Genomic DNA, 15,585 nt, shown 5'->3' on the forward strand with positions numbered 1-15,585 from the left:
CAGGTGCTTGGTGCATAGTAGGCCCTCAGGAGCTATCATCTGCCCTTCTGCTTTCCTTTCTACCCCAAAAAGGCTGTGCCCTGAGCTCTGGATGACACACATGAACATGGCCTTGAGTCAGACAGTGTTGGTGAGGACTTTGACTTCTCTAGAGCTTTTCTACTCCAGCAGAGGACCATATCAATAAGTCCATAATAATAGATGCAGGCCAGGTGCAGTGACTCAAGCCTGTAATCCCAGCACTTTGGGAGGCAGGAGGATCACTTAAGCCCAGGAGTTTGAGACCAGCCTGGGCAACACAAGGAAACTCCATCTCTACAAAATAAAAAATGTTAAAAAACCTAGCTGGGCATGGTGGTGTACACCTGTGGTCCCAGCTACTCTGGAGGCTGAGGTGGGAGGATCACTTGGGCCCCAGAGGTTGAGGCTGCAGTGAACCATGATCATGCCACTGCAATCCAGTCTGGACAACAGAGGAAGACCCTGTCTCAAGAAATAAAAATAATGGCAAGGCACAGTGGCTCGCTCATGCCTATAATCCCAGCACTTTGGGAGGCTGAGGTGGGTGGATTGCTTGAGGTCAGGAGTTTGAGACCAGCCTGGCCAACATGGTGAAAGCTCACCTCTATTAAAAATACAAAAATTATCCAGGCGTGGTGGCGTGTACCTGTAGTCCCAGCTACTTGGGAGGCTGAGGCTGGAGAATTGCTTGAACCTGGGAGGCAGAGGTTACACTGAGCCAAGATCGTGCCACTGCACTCCAGCCTGGGTGACAGAGCGAGGCTCCATCTCAAAAATAATAATGATATTGATAATAATAAAATGATAGATGCAGAGGTGACTCGGATCTGTAAACGGGAGCTCTGTCGGGGAGCGGGCACACTCAGGCACTTGGGACAGGGACATTTGGTGGCATCTGGGTCTGGAGCAATGGCAAGCTGCTGTAGTAGGAAGGCTTCAAAAGCTCCAAACGGGGCCTCCAGATGCTGTGGGTCCTCTCCTAGGAGGCCCCATGTGGGAGGCCCCACATGGGAAACACCAGGTGGCACCAAAAGACTCCAAAGTCCCTTCCAAGCTGGAGACTCAGCTCTACATCCTGAGCCCCGCCTCCCACAATGGACCGGGTCCTCCCTTGGAGCTGATTTCAGGTGGCCTGTCCTGGGGGCATTCCCACCTGAGTTCCTCTGTGGTTTGCAGAACTCACCCACACCATCACCGGCCCAAAGAGATGGGGTGCTATGGTCTGAATGTTTGTGTCCCCCCTAAATCCTAGGTTGACTTTTTTTTTTTTTTTGAGATGGAGTCTCACTCTGTCAACCAGGCTGGAGTGCAATGGCGCAATCTCAGCTCGCTGCAACCTCCACCTCCTGGGTTCAAGCAATTCTCCTGCCTCAGGCTCCTGAGTAGCTGGGATTACAGGCATGCACCACCACGCCCAGCTAATTTTGTATTTTTAGTAGAGACAGGGTTTCACCATATTGGCCAGGCTGGTCTTGAACCCCTGACCTCCAGTGATCCACCTGCCTCAGCCTCCCAAAATGCTGGGATTACAGGCGTGAGCCACCTTGCCCAGCTCTAGGTGGAAATTCTAACCCCAAGGTGATGGTTTTAGGAAGCGGGGCCTTGGAAGGCAATGAGGTCATGAGGGTGGGGCCACATGAATGGGATTAGTGCCTTTCTGAAAGGGGCCCAAGACGGCCCGGAGCAGTGGCTCATGCCTGTAATCCCAAGCACTTTGGGAGGCCTAGGTGGGACGATCAGTTGAGGCCAGGAGTTTGAGGCCAGCCTGGGCAACAAGGTGAAACCCTCTATGTCTACAAAAAAAAAAAAAAAAAAAAAAGGAGGGGCAAGAGATCTTGCTAGTCCCTTTCACCCTGTGAGGACACGGTGAAAAGAGCCATCTGTGAAGCAGGCCCTCACCAGACACCGCTTCTGCCACCACCTTGATCTCGACCTCCTGAGTCTCCAGAACTATGAGAAATGAATCTGCGGTTTCTGAGCCACCCGATGTGTGGTATTTTGTTACAGCAGCTCAAATGGACTGAGACGAGCAGGGCCCTCAGGCCATGGTGGTTTATTGATGCACGTCGCAAGCACAGCACAGGCAGGCGGACCCCAGCCCCGGGGGGACATGAGGGCCAGGGGAGGGCAGTGGGCCACCCCCACAGCAATGCTGTCAGCACAGGGGGAAGGAAAGGGCCTGGGCCATGTTCTCTCCTTCTCCACACCTCTCCCCAGGCCTCCAGGCCTCCTGACTCATCCCAGAGAGACAGCTGGCCACACAACTGCCCCTGGCTACAGAGAGGTGACCATTGTCCACCTGCCCCTCACCGAGGTATGGCCTTGCCAGCCTGCTGCTGCTTCCGTCCTTCACAGAAATCCAGCCGCTCATCCATCATCTCTGTCACCTCTGAGAAAGTCACTGTGAGGCTGCACTCTCCTCCGCCTGATGTCACCTCCATCATCCCCCAAACAGCCGGCTGCTGCTGTCAGCCCCTCCCACAGGCTCTCTGTTTGCTTTGTTGATCGTAGGGAGTCCACCCTCGTGACCTGTGCGACAGTAGGAATGAGGCAAAAACACAAGGAGGCCTGGGAAGGACTTCACCAAGAACTCCCCGGGGAGGGGCTCCCGGCCAGCAGGGTGGCAGGAGAGCAGACAGAGTGGTCAGGGGAGAGGTGGAGCAGCAGAGGGTCCACAGTCCAGGTCACGCACGGGCACAGTACAGCCATGGCACCGTGGCAGAGCGAGTGAGCAAAGTGCACAGCTGGGCGGGGTGCTGGGGCCCCGCGGGACAGCTTACAGGTCTCACATTCCATGCCAGGCCCCAGCAGAGCATGACGTGGCCCACTCCCAGCTAAGAAAGGGGCACCTCTGGGTCTCAGGGGTCTCCTCCCCCTCCTCAACCCCAGTGGCTGCTGTCTCAGACCCCTGCACTCTAAACACGGAGAAGGTATGCTGGGGTATGGAAGGAAGGAACATCTGACAGCCTGACGCCTCCATTGCCAAGAGAAGAAAGAGAGTTCCTTTCTAGAGAGCAGGGGGAGTGTCCCGGTGGGCAGGTGGAGAAGGAGGGACAGCTCTCCCATGCAGGAAGAGGGTTCTTTGGGGCAAGGAGCAGCCAGGGAGTCACGGTGGTGCAGGAGACTATTTATAGAAGGAAGGGATCTGGGCCTGGAGTGGGAAGCCCCAGAGACCCAGCTCAGCAGGGAGGGGGCATTCTGTGGTTGGCCCTGAGTGGGGTGAGTGGGACTAAGAAAGATTGCCCCACAGCTCTCTGCATCTCTTCTGGAGGCAGCCAAGTTACACGTGGGCTTTGGCCCAGAGGGGCTTCCCTGGGAGATCCCAGGAGGTGGGCAGGTCTTTGGGAGATAGAGACCTGGATGAGGCAAACAACAGTAGGGCAAGAAAACCAGAGGAAAGGGGAAGTTCTCCAGAAGTCCAGCCCAGCTGCCAACTACAGAGGCTGAGAAGCCTTTCCACGTCCACCAGGCCGGGGGTGGGCCACACTTACCAAGAGGACCACCATCTGTTGCCTCCAATGGCAAGGGGCGAGGGGAGGGCAGCTGGGCAGAGTGGAGGGAGCAGGGGGGCAGGAGAGAGAAAACCAGCTCCCTGAACCTGGGCTACCCACCTCCACCTTCCGCTCATCTCTCCCTCGCCCCCCAGCTCCCCAGGAGTCCCTAGCGGCCCACGCTGATGTTGCAGGTCTTGCAGCTGGGGTCCTTCTTGGCGTCGGCAGTAGACAGGCTCATGAGCTGGTGCCCACTGATCTCCCCGAGGGTGCCCAGGGACAGGTCGACGGGCTCGGTGTAGATGATCTCCAGGATGAGGTCCTGGGCATGGCGGAAGACCAGCTCCCCGTCCTCCACGCTGCAGGTCAGGAACTTGTTGCAAGCAATGTCCAGGAGGGGCAGGCGGTCGCGGCAGAAGCGGTCCCCCAGGGAGCCTTTGGGCGCCAGCACCAGGATAGCGTAGTGGTAGGCCGTGTACATGCAGTAGAAGTCCGCAAAGTAGAGGTTGGTGCTGGGATTGAAGAGGCGCTGAGCTGGGATCTGGAAGCGCCAGCGGCCGTAGGGGGAGTCCTGCGGGGGCTGGCCCGTGTTGAACTCCGTGTTGCAGCTGAAGAAGACCCCGTGGAGCATACCGCTGGTGGGGGAGCCGTGGCTGCCGCTGTTATCCTTCAGGTAAGGCTGCAGCATATTCCCGCAGTGGGTCCTGCCCACCCCAGGGAGACACGCCAAAAGGAAGAGAAGATGCGGCTGGTGAGCCGGGCTGAGGCTTGGCTGCTGCGTGTGGTCAAGGAGGGAGAGAGCCAGCCCAGCTCCCAGCCCTCCCCCAGCCGCCTCCACTAGTCGCAAATAGAACATTCCAGAATGCAAGAGCAGGGAGGGCCCTGGAGAGGGATTCAACCAGCCCACTCTTTCTCAGAGAAGAGATATGAAGCTGTCACTCCCCAGCTTGAAACCCTTTGATGGGGTGTGTGTGAAAAGCACAGCGGCTCATGATCTGATCTCTGTGGTCTCCTTGCCACTCCCCATCTCCTGCCACCCCACCCACTTACCCAGCCCCTGGACACGCAGTCTCCTGCCTCTGTGACCCCTATGCAGGACTCTTCCCTCTGCTGCACTGACCGCCCTCTCCACCTTCCTCCGTCTGGCTTGGCAAACTTCTAATCAGCCTTCAAGCTTCAGTCAAGTGTCTGCCCCCCTCTAAAACCTCCCAGTAACAGCAGACACCTGCACTTGACAAATTTTTGGCTGCCTACTATGTGCAGGACACCCGATCTTCTCACTATGTTGCCTAGGCTGGACTTGAACTCCTGGCCTCAAGTGATCCTCCTGCTTTGGCCTCCCAAAGTGCTAGGATTGCAGGTGTGAGCCACTTCACCTGGCCAGGGCACTGAACTGTGCTCAACAATTACACGTACTTTTTACATGAAATCTTTCCATACTGTCTCTCTGACTGGATTCTGAGGTTCTCAAAACGGTGAACTGTGCCTTTATCTTTACATCCTGGCACCAAGTAAGGTGCCTGGCACCCATGAGTGCTCCCTATCTCTCCCATTCTCGCTGATAAAGGAGCCCAAACTGGGCCACTGACTTGCTTTCCAGGCTGGAGGGCAGTGATGCAATCCCAGCTCACTGCAAGCTCGAACTCCTGGGCTCAAGCGATCCATACCCGGCTAATTCTTTAAATTTTTTGTAGAGACCGGGGTCTCACTATGTTGCTCAGGCTAGTCTTGAACTCTTGGGCTCAAGAGATCCCATCTCAGCCTCCCAAAGTGGTGGGATTACAGGCTTGAGCCACCAAGCAGGCCTTGCTTCTTTAATACAAACCCCAAAGACTCCCAAGGTCCTCACTGCCCTGAGGTTAAAACTGCCTGACTGTAAGGATAAAGACAGACAGAGGCCGGGCATGGTGGCTCATGCCTGTAATCCCAGCACCTTGGGAGGCCGAGGTGGGCCGATCACGTGAGGTCAGGAGTTTGAGACCAGCCTGGCCAACATGGTGAAACCCCACTTCATTAAAAATACAAAAATTAGCCGGGCATGGTGGCGCACACTCGTGGTCCCAGCTACTCAAGAGGCTGAGGCAGGAGAATCATTTTAACCCAGAAGGCAGAGGTTGCAATGAGTGGAGACTGCACCCCTGCACTCTAGCCTGAGTGACAGAGAAAGACTCTGTCTCAAAAAAAAAAAAAAAGAGCAGCTGCTTGCCCTGGCTGAGCCTCAGAAGGATGTGGCCTTGGAGCACTTTCCAGCAGGGCCCGGGGAGGGTGGGTACTCCTGGTCCTGCCTCACTCTTGCCTGGTCCTGCCTGTCCTCAGTGACAAGTGACTCCCTGGCTCGAATGAACAAGCCGCTTCCCTCTGGGCCTCAGGCTCCTCTTCTGTAGGCCAAGGATGTTGGATCAGATCACCATTTTTCAAACACTTTTGGACTGCAGCAACTCTCTCTTTTTTTCCCCAAAAGAAATTATGGGTGGAAGGGTCACAGGCAAATAAAACTGAGGCTGCTTTGGCTGGACATCAGGTGTGGGGCCCACCAAGCCTCATCCTCTGTTCCCCCCAACCCCATGGCAGCATTCTAAGGGGTTCACTGTCACGTCTCCCTGGAGGGAGCACCCACTTTGAAAACTGATGAGCTGGGTGCTTCCTCGAACCCTTTGTGATCAGAACACTCATTTTGTGCACTCCCTGCCACCTTCCCTTTGGCCCCAGGGCCTGAATCAGAGAGACCTGTGGTGGTAGACCCCCGTGAAAGGAACTGTCCCAGAGCGGGAGCAAACCCAGACCTCATTCTCCCAGGCTCATTAGTACAACACTCGCAGAAGACCCTGTCCCCAGAGCCCTTGATATTCCCTGAGCCCAATCCCCAAAGTAGCAGTCTCTTCAGAGCCAGCCTGGTGATGTCAGGACATGTCAACCCTAGAGGAGGGACTGGCAGCCACGAGGGTGGGGGTGACCTCAGACAGCCAGGACAGGAGCAGGAAGGGCTGGGAGGGAGGAGAGGCCTGGTGGGTCCAGCTGGGATCCCACGCTCATACCTGGCATGCTGGAAGTACTCCTTGTGATGGTTGCGGTAGAAGACGGAGAAGCGGAGCATGCGGCCTGCGATCTGCTCCGCTTTCTCCTGCAGCTGAGCCAGGTGCTCCTTGGCATAATCTGCAAGATCCCAGATGCGGTGGGTGAGCCGAGGGCCAGCTGAGGAGCACAAAACCTCCTGTCCCCACCCCACCCCATACTGTGCGTGCCAGCCAACCTCTGTCTGCCAGAGCAGCAGGGGCGACTAGACAGTCGCAGAACCTTAAACTCAGATAGGAACAGGCCAGCTGGCCTCTGCTGGAAACACAGAGCGCTGCATGCTGTCTGTCCTCATCACCTCTGCAACCACATTGCCAGAGGCTTGGGGCTTTCCGGGTCAGAAAAAGGCAGAGGGCTGCCCAGTTATCCTGCCAGGGTCCCCAGGGACTGTGATCCCAGGCCATCCTCATGTGAAAAGAGGACCCATGGGAAAAAGGAAGACTTGAGAGGGGAGGGCTTGAGGTCCTTTCGGGAAAGCCTCTCAAATCCAGTAGATAGGAGGCTGCCCACACCACCCCCATGGAAGCCAGCTGTAATTACAGGTGAGGGCTCGTGAGGGTCTAGGGAGAACTGAGCCCAGGCAATGTTTAGGCGGTCCTGGATCTGGAGCAATGGCTCTCAGCTTGAGCATCTCAGGAGAAACAGGGAAGGCTGGAAACAAGATAGCAACATTGAACCCTGGGGCCCCAGCAAGGCTGCTGCTGGCACATACGGCTCCTTGGTACAAATTAGAAGAAGCTGGCCTTCCCTCCTTGTGGCTGCATCCCTGGCCAGGGTGCTTGATTTGGAGAGAGGAGTGTGGATGGGATTGCAGCCAGATCTCCAATTTGAATTAAATGCCCACTGCACATGGAGGTCTCAGGGGTAAACCAAGAAGCTTTCCCCACTAGGAGCAAGAGGCCTCCAGGGAGTGGGGTTCTGCATCAGAACTAAGAGAAAACACCACTAAACCAGCAGCAGTGGCTCACGCCTGTGATCCCAGCACTTTGGGAGGCCGAAAAGATCACTTGGGAGGCAGAAGATCACTTGAGCCCAGGAGTTTGAGACTAGCCTGACCAACATGGAAAAACCCCATCTCTACAAAAAATATCAAAAATTAGCCAGGAGTGGTGGCATGTGCCTGTAGTTCCAGCTACTCAGGAGGCCGGGAAGCTGAGGAGGGAGGACGGCTTGGGCTCATGGGGGGGAGGCTGTTGAGGCTGCAGTGACCCATGATCATGCCACTGCACTCCAACCTGGGCAACAGAGCAAGACCCTGTCTCAAAAAATAAAAATAAAAAAGGCCAGGCATGGTGGTTCACTCCTGTAATCACAGCACTTTGGGAGGCCAAGGCAGACAGATCACCTGAGGTCAGGAGTTCAAGACCAGCCTGGCCAACATGGTGAAACCCCATCTCTAATAAAATACAAATATATATATATATATAGCCAGGTGTGGTGGTGGGCGTCTGCAATCCCAGCTACTCAGGAGGCTGAGGCAGGAGAATCACTTGAACCCAGGAGGCGGAGATTGCAGTGAGCTGAGATCACGCCACTGCACTCCAGCCAGGAGGTGACAAGAGCAAGACTCTATCTCAAAAAAAAAAAAAAAAAAGGCAGAAGGAGAAAAAAAAGAAAAAGCACCACTCAAAAGACAACAACAGCTCAAGGAGACTTGGGGCATAAATCTTGGCAAAGGATGGAGCCAGCAGCCTCAGAGGCCTGGGGCTGAGAATGTTCCGTGTCCCTTCCGTGTGACAGAGAGATCTGGAGCAGCTCTCACCATGAACACCAAAAGATGCAATCTTGTGGGGGCAGACCCTGAGTCATGAGTGACCAAGCACACATAAGCCCACTGTTTGTTTGTGCTGGAGTCTACAAGTTAAGTTCTGCTAAGAGAGTTTGCAGGGCCATTGACCAGGGGCCATTTTCCCAGGCTACGTGAAGGCTCAGAACAAGTGAAATGTGATTGCCTCACCAAGTGCACATTGACGAATAATTCATTAAGCAAAATGCGATCTAGCCATACAATGAAATACTATCCAGTTTTAAAAAGGAAGGAAATTCTGGTATATGCCAGTCACAAAAAGACAAATCCTGTACAATTGTACTGATGTGAGATACCTAGAGGAGTCATATTCATAGAAACAGAAAGTAGAATGGTGGCTAGCAGAGGGAAATGGGGGGTGGTTATTTAATGGGTATAGAGTTTTGGTTTCCCAAGAAAAAATGTTCTGGAGATTGGCTGCACAACAATGTGAATATACTTAATACCATTGAACTGTACACTTCAAAATGGTCAAGATGGCAAATTTTACATCATGCACCTTTGACCACAATGTTTAAAAAGATGCCTGTGATCTGGTACCGAGCCAGAAAAGTAACTCCCTTTCTTAATGGAAGTGGTCTTGCCAACATGATTAGTGGGGTTCGCATTTGCCTCCAGTGAGAGAAGAGAAAGGGCGGGCTCCTGGAGGCAGGGAGGGTGTCATGCCCTTGCATCTCCCCTGTGGCCCAAGCATGCTGCCTGGTGGACAGAAGGTGTTCATCAGTGTTTGCTGGACTACGAGGAAGCCCCGCCTTGACCACAGCTAAGCCTGAGGTGCCAAGCAGCAGGACAGGGGTGTGACAGCAGGGCCTCACCCCCAGTGCAGAACTCCACCGTCTCGCTCCAGCCGGACACCAGGTACTCCCCGTCGCTCTGCTTCACTGCCGTCTGCACGGCCACGCTGTACTCCGTGCGGGGGCTCAGGAACCAGTGGCCTCTCACCGTCATGGGCAGCGGCACTGCCTTGGCCACGAGCTTGGTGGGGACGTCCTGAGAAACAGGGTACAAACAGAGAGCCGGGCGTCAAACAGGGGTTCATGCCCGATCTGGGCATTGCCCCAGAATCCCCACTCCCCAGATAGCCCTGTTTCTCCTGAGCAGGACCAATCTTGAGGATCCAATGGCTCCATACCCTGGCCACCATTTTCCTGGGAAGGCCACACAGACACTCCACAGCCTTGGCCCCTCCTCGAACCCCCCTGACACCCCGTTCTCTTGGGAACAGAGGGGAAAAGCCACAAAGTTGAGGGCGGCAAGGCCTTCATTTTTTAAGGAGACTTTGAGAGCTCTGCACACTGCAGTGCCGTCTCCACGGCAACGGCAAATGCTGAGAAGCCAGGGAGGAAGGGAAAATATGCCTTATTCTTTGGGGGGGAGGGTTAAGGGGGTGGTGTTGAACATTCACGTCACCGTGGCAACTGGCCTGCCAAAAGACACCCAGATCAGGAGAGCCGGTTCCAGAGAAAGAGAGCCGGTGAGTAACCCACGCCGGTGCCATCGGCCTGGGAGCCAGCTGGCCGCCTCACTCCCCCTGCCTCTGCCAGCTTGAGAGGATGGGGGGCTTCCTCCCACCCACCCCCACAGCGGCTTTTAACCCCAGGAAAGGACACGCCCACGGAGGACTCTCTCCCATTCCTTTTCTAAGCCAAGCAAATGGCAGGCCAGCAGGTGAGGGGCCTGAGAGGGAGAACTGAGGCCACAGCAAAAGGGCCCCACCCCGACCGAGGCCCATGTGGCCCACCCAGCCAACAGCGAGGCTGTGCCCTGAGCCGGGGCTTGAGACGTCATCCCCATAGGCAATGCCTGCGGCCCCACCCCACCCGGGCTCTCTGCCCCTGCCTGAAGTCTCAGTTGTGGTGCTGATAACAACGCTCCCTCTGTGCTAGGCGCCGGGCCAAGCACCACGCAAACATGACTCACTGCATCCTCTCCACGACCCTGTGAGGCTTGGCATTGTTATTCCCTCTTCACTAGGGAAGGAGCTCAGGCCCAGAGAGGTCAAGTAACTTTCCCAAAATGACATTGGAAGAAAAGTGTGGATTTTAACCAGCCTCTGACTCCAAGCTATCACTTCCAGGTGTTCCCTTATCCGGCCTCTTTCAGGAACAGGAGCTGGGGAGGGGCTCCCGGGACACCTTCTACTCACCCGGTGCTTGAACTTGTTGGAATTCTTATTCTCCTTCTTGTTAAGGTCAATGAAGTAATGGGTGACCCTCTCCAAGTCACTGTCCTCCATGGCCCAGGAGATGCGGAAGGAGTCGCAGGTGATGTTGTTGATCTCAATGCTGTGGGGCGTGGACAGCAGCTCCATGCTCCTGTCAGGGTTGCCTCCTGTGGGGACTGAGGAGGAGGGAAAGGGTCAGTACCTCCCTTGCCCCCAGCGAGCTTTCTGGAATGTCCTCCTCCCAATATCCCTTTCGAGGCGGAACCTCAAGGACCCCTGGAATCCACATGTCTCATGAACCAGATGGAAAAGACTACACAGGGGAGGCTGGAGAAGGATGATGGAGGGTGGAATGGGGTGCCTGCCCGGGGGGCTCTTTGCTCTCCTCGGCGGGGTCTGCAGAGCAGACGGCACCTGACAGGTGGCAGAGGCAGTGGGAACGCTGCAAAGCCGGGCGGGGACAGATTTGCAGCAGATGGAGCCGAGGAGGGAGGGGGCCCTCAGCCAGCAGGCGTGAAAAGAGAAAGGGGTGGGGGTGGAGAGGACGGGTGAGAGGCGGAGGAAACGCAGGAAGCACCTGCTGTGGAGCGGAGGTGCGAGGCTTGGGGCAGGTGACAGCCAAGAGCTCACAGGTGCCAGGGCCCTCGGATTCAGGCCTCTCTCCTCACTGGGGTCAGCAAGGGTTGCCGCGGTACATGGCTGGAAGGACAAGTGCCACGTTGGTGCATGTGGACACATTCGTGGTGGGAGGGGTACGCGACACAGCCAGCTTCAAGCTCTTTTTCCACCCATAACTTTTTTTGACGATCCCTCTTTCTGTTTCGGCCAATCTTCTCTTGACTCCTTTCAATCATGACTTTTAACATTAACATCTATTAGGGGCCAGCCATGTGCTCATAATTTCACAGACATTTCATGCAATCTTGGAAGTAGGCACACACTGTCATTATCTCCATTTTACAGATGAGGCAACTGAGGTTGGGGAAGTACTAACATGCCCAAGGCCACACAGAGCGCAAATGATTTGAACTCCAGCACCCAAGCTCTTGATCACTAAGCTAAGATAGTGTCCCCTCATGTGTGGGGGTGGAGGGGCACACGTGTGGTGTGTGTGCATGCATGGGTGCCCATGGTGTTTCCACCCTGTATTTTTCCTCCTTCCATCATTTCCTTTCAAGCAACTGCATTTTCTCTCCCCTCCCTGTCTTACTCCTTTGGTTCTCCCCTGATGTCTGCTGCTCGTCCAGGTATGAGAGGACCTCATCACGGTCACTCTCATGTGTGCTTTAGCTGGGAAGAGCTGACTCTGGCCTGGCTGGCCTAGCTCCGGGATGGGGAAGAACGAAGGGAAGGGGAGTGACAGCGTCTGGGAGGGGACCACAGATGTGGGTGGGGCATTCTTCAGGGGCATTTGGTCTCCTGCTTTCCAATCCCTTCCTCCATCCCAGCTCCTGGCACCCCTCATTTTTCTAAATGTCACCTCCTTCTCTTCTTTCTCCCCTCTTTTTCTCCTCCTCTTGCCCAGGAGCTAGTGGTGAGGGCATCTTGTGCCTGCAAAAGCAGGTACTTTTATTTATAGCTTCCAGAGGATCCAGCCCACACCTTCCTGTCAATTAAGCTTGCTCCAGAGCCTGGCACCTCTGTTTTAACCTGTGAGTTTCCTGGATGGCAAGTACAGGGTGAAGGCTAAAGGTGATGGTCCTTACCTGCCCCAGGTGTCACTCGAGTCCTGTTTCATCTTAGCCTCCCACCCCAGAGCCAAATGCCGGTGGCTTTGTGCATGGGGAATCCTATGGTAAATAAGCATGGGGGTGCTACCAGGCCCACCCCAAAATCAGGCAGATGGGATTGGGTGTCTGGAAACAACCCTACCATAATAAACCAGTTTGTAATTCATGGGGACAGGTGTGGAGCAGTGGGGAGTTACCATCTCTTGGGATCCTGGTGAGAAGCTCCCAGGGAGACACACATGTGCCCCCCCCACACACACACACCCACGCACACGAACACAGACACAATCCTACCCAAGAGGCCCTGAGCGGCACCCACCCACATGCTCGGAGGCAGCCCACACTCGTCCCATGAGCAGGCACTATTCCTGCCTCTCCTTGGAGTCCTCCTAGAAATAGGGGCAGCTATGTTCAGTGGTAGGGGTCTCCAGGACCTGGGTGTCTGCTTGTCCCTCCCTCCCTACGGTTCTGGGAAAGCTGAGATGACATCCCCACCCTAGCTTGGGAGGGCGGCAGTGAGTGAGCTGGGGTGGACAGAAGGGTGGGTGTGAACCCAAGTTCTCTACACCCAGAAGACTGGGGAAGGGCAGGGTGTGAGGGACAGGTTGAGGCAACAACCAAGAAACACCCACACTCCTGTGTGGATCCACCCCAAGACAGGCATGTACACACCCACACACAGGCAGGCACGCACGCGCATACACACATGCGCCAAGAGTGCCCACCCACCCACGTCCCACACCTCCGCAGACGTCCTCACTCCCACACGCCCATCTCCACATTCAGGTGCCTCCTGCCACCTTCCACATTCTAAGAATGCCCCACAGTTTTCCCTCTTCAAGCTGTCACCTCCATGCACACCCAGACATGTTCATGTCCACAGGCTCACGCACACACACATCCACGCACACTTCCTCACAAGCCATATTTGGGGAAAAGAGGACGCCACAGGCACCAACATGCGTGCGTGCCACCTCCACAAGAAGGCACGCAACCCACACGCCTGCCTGCACACACATGTGTGTTCATACACGCAGCAGCCCCCGCCCGAAGTCTGGTATTCTCTCTCGAATCATCTCCATGCTCAAAGACAGACTTTGAAAATGTGTTTGCCTCTGGCCACACTCTGCCAGCCCCGAACCTTCATGCCAACAGGTTTGTGCACCTACATGGCTCTGCCCACAGACAATGGTTTCTGCCCCCTCTTCTCTTTACCCACCCCATCCTGCCCTGGGTCTCACCTCCCCATATAGAAAGCCCCTGTCTGCATACACTCCCACACACATGAAAAGGGACATGGTCACCCCTAAATATACCGCCTCACAGTGTCCCCACCCACGCACACCCACAGGCTACTCAAATAAGTCCCCTACACACATGTACCTCACGTGTGCCAGAAAGATATGTTTCTAGACATGCCTCACACCATTAAAAACCCAGACATGAGCATGACTGCGGGCAGATGGACCTATCTGCGCCAGCAAGCTTCCAGCCAACTCGCAAGCACGCACACACACACGCCGCGCACACTGGTGCCCCTTCCCCATGCCCACTCAGAACAGCCACCCTGCCACAGGGAATGCTTCCCCCACCCTGCTGTCCCTGTTGGCATCGCTGACTGCAGCAGAATGGTCACGGGGTGACTAACTGTGGTGCCCCAGAGACTGGATTCAGCCATTAACCACTTTGCCAAAGGCCTGGGGGAGAGGGGACAAGGTCGTCAGGCCTGGCAGTCCAGGTGGGCAGGACCCTGGGTGGTGGCAGGACCCTAGCGCCCCCAGCTCCCGGCTACTCAGGATCAACAGCAGCAGGTTCCAGGAAGGAAGGGTACTCACCTGGCTCCACTAGGCTCTGCAGAGGAAAAGCTGGCAGGGAGGAGAGGGAGAGACCTCTGTGTGGATGAGCTCCCAGGCAGGGGACAGCAGCCGGACGCCTGGGTCACAGGCAGTGGTGTGCGCTCGCTCCTCTCCCGGCTGCCAAGGAGGCTGCTTCCATGCCCCGCAGCCAGCTCCTGTCTGGCTGTGCAGCGCGTCGCTGCTGCCCCTGGTGAGACGATGTTCCCAGCTGAGCAGCGCAAGAAGAGAGGCAAGAGCGAAATCAAAGCAGCGTGGAGGAGAGAGAGGCAGAGAAGGGAGAAAGAACGAGAGAGCCAGACCGAATCTGGCTCCACCAATGGGATCAGTGGCTGCGCAGCGTCAGGTGATAATAAGCAGGCTTGGTCCCTGCTCGCCGGGCTGGTGGGAGGGGGAAAGGGCAGAGGGTCTCCCAGGGAGCTCTACACAGATGTCCTCAGGGACAGCAACACATGCCGCCTTTCCCCCATTCTTCCAGGACAAGCTGCCCTCAGAAGTCCCTCCAACACACCCCCTACTTGGAAATCTCTGACTTGAATGCAGCCCCCAAACTTTAGGATGCTGGGAGAGGGGTGGAGCTTAGCCAAGGGCTTGGGCCCCAAAGCAAAGACTCTGACTGGGGGAAGGGGAGGGAGGCTGTAGAGGGGAAAGGTCCAGATGGGGGGTGTGAACCTGGGGTCGCTGTCTTCAGTCCGGAGCCTCTCCTTGGGGCCTTTTGGTGAACTGTGGTTCCATTTTCTTACCAACTCTAGCGAGAGATGGCAGACCTGCAGCTCAGGGATCCCTGTGGGTCTGGCGAGAACCCTCTGGCAGCTTGGGTGTCCGCAGGAAAAGGGGCTGGGAGAGAGGCTGTGGCACAGTGCTGGGTGCACAGGGGCAAGAAAGTGGAGGTGGGAGAACACACCAAGCTTTGAGTGTCCTCAGCCCACCCCACTCTCTGAGCACAAAGGAAGCTGGCCCTGGGCATCTTGGGGAGAGAATGTAATATCTGCTCTCATGGCAGCAGGAGGCTGTTCTGCCATCAAGAAGCAGACTCAGTGGAGGCTATCGGGAAGAACATCCAAGGAAATGTGAGTCCAGCAACAAGCAGGGACAAAGGGTTGCGCAGTGGTGAAAAGCACAGGCTTATAGTCAGATGGATGTGCTGAGAATCCCTGCTCTACTGCTGCCCAGCTGGGTGACCTTGGACAAGCCACTCAACCCCTCTTCATCTGTCAAATGGGATCACACAGGTTTATTGTCATCATGGAATGAAATAATTAGGTAAATCATCCAATCCTGGGCCTGGCACATCAGAAGTGCCAGTCACCTGTTAGAACTGTTCTCGTTCCCATCATATCAACAGCATCTGCCTGCAAGGAACCCACAGTCTTCTAGGGGAGAGAAGACGGCCATTTAGAGGTTGCCATTAGAGAATGAGGAGCATACAACCAAATCGTAGGGCACA

At 55.6% G+C, this 15,585-nt stretch overlaps 1 protein-coding gene across 2 annotated transcripts; it reads right to left on the minus strand.

Moving 5' to 3' along the window:
- Nucleotides 1–2,042: 2,042 nt before the first annotated feature.
- Nucleotides 2,043–14,571, minus strand: PHYHIP (phytanoyl-CoA 2-hydroxylase interacting protein). 2 transcript variants are annotated; one of them, XM_032144369.2, is made up of 5 exons: nucleotides 14,121–14,571; nucleotides 10,538–10,722; nucleotides 9,207–9,381; nucleotides 6,548–6,665; nucleotides 2,043–4,216 (listed from the first exon to the last, which is right to left on the minus strand). In XM_032144369.2, exons 2-5 carry the CDS (start codon nucleotides 10,700–10,702, stop codon nucleotides 3,682–3,684), a joined length of 993 nt encoding a protein of 330 aa, XP_032000260.1. In that variant the 5' UTR covers nucleotides 10,703–10,722; nucleotides 14,121–14,571; the 3' UTR covers nucleotides 2,043–3,681. The 2 variants fall into 2 exon arrangements, with proteins under 2 accessions (XP_032000260.1, XP_032000259.1); XM_032144368.2 differs by having other exon boundaries at nucleotides 10,538–10,731; nucleotides 14,121–14,570.
- Nucleotides 14,572–15,585: the final 1,014 nt, after the last annotated feature.

This window comes from Hylobates moloch, unplaced genomic scaffold, assembly GCF_009828535.3.
Source record: "Hylobates moloch isolate HMO894 unplaced genomic scaffold, HMol_V3 SCAFFOLD_22, whole genome shotgun sequence".
NCBI lineage: Eukaryota > Metazoa > Chordata > Mammalia > Primates > Hylobatidae > Hylobates > Hylobates moloch.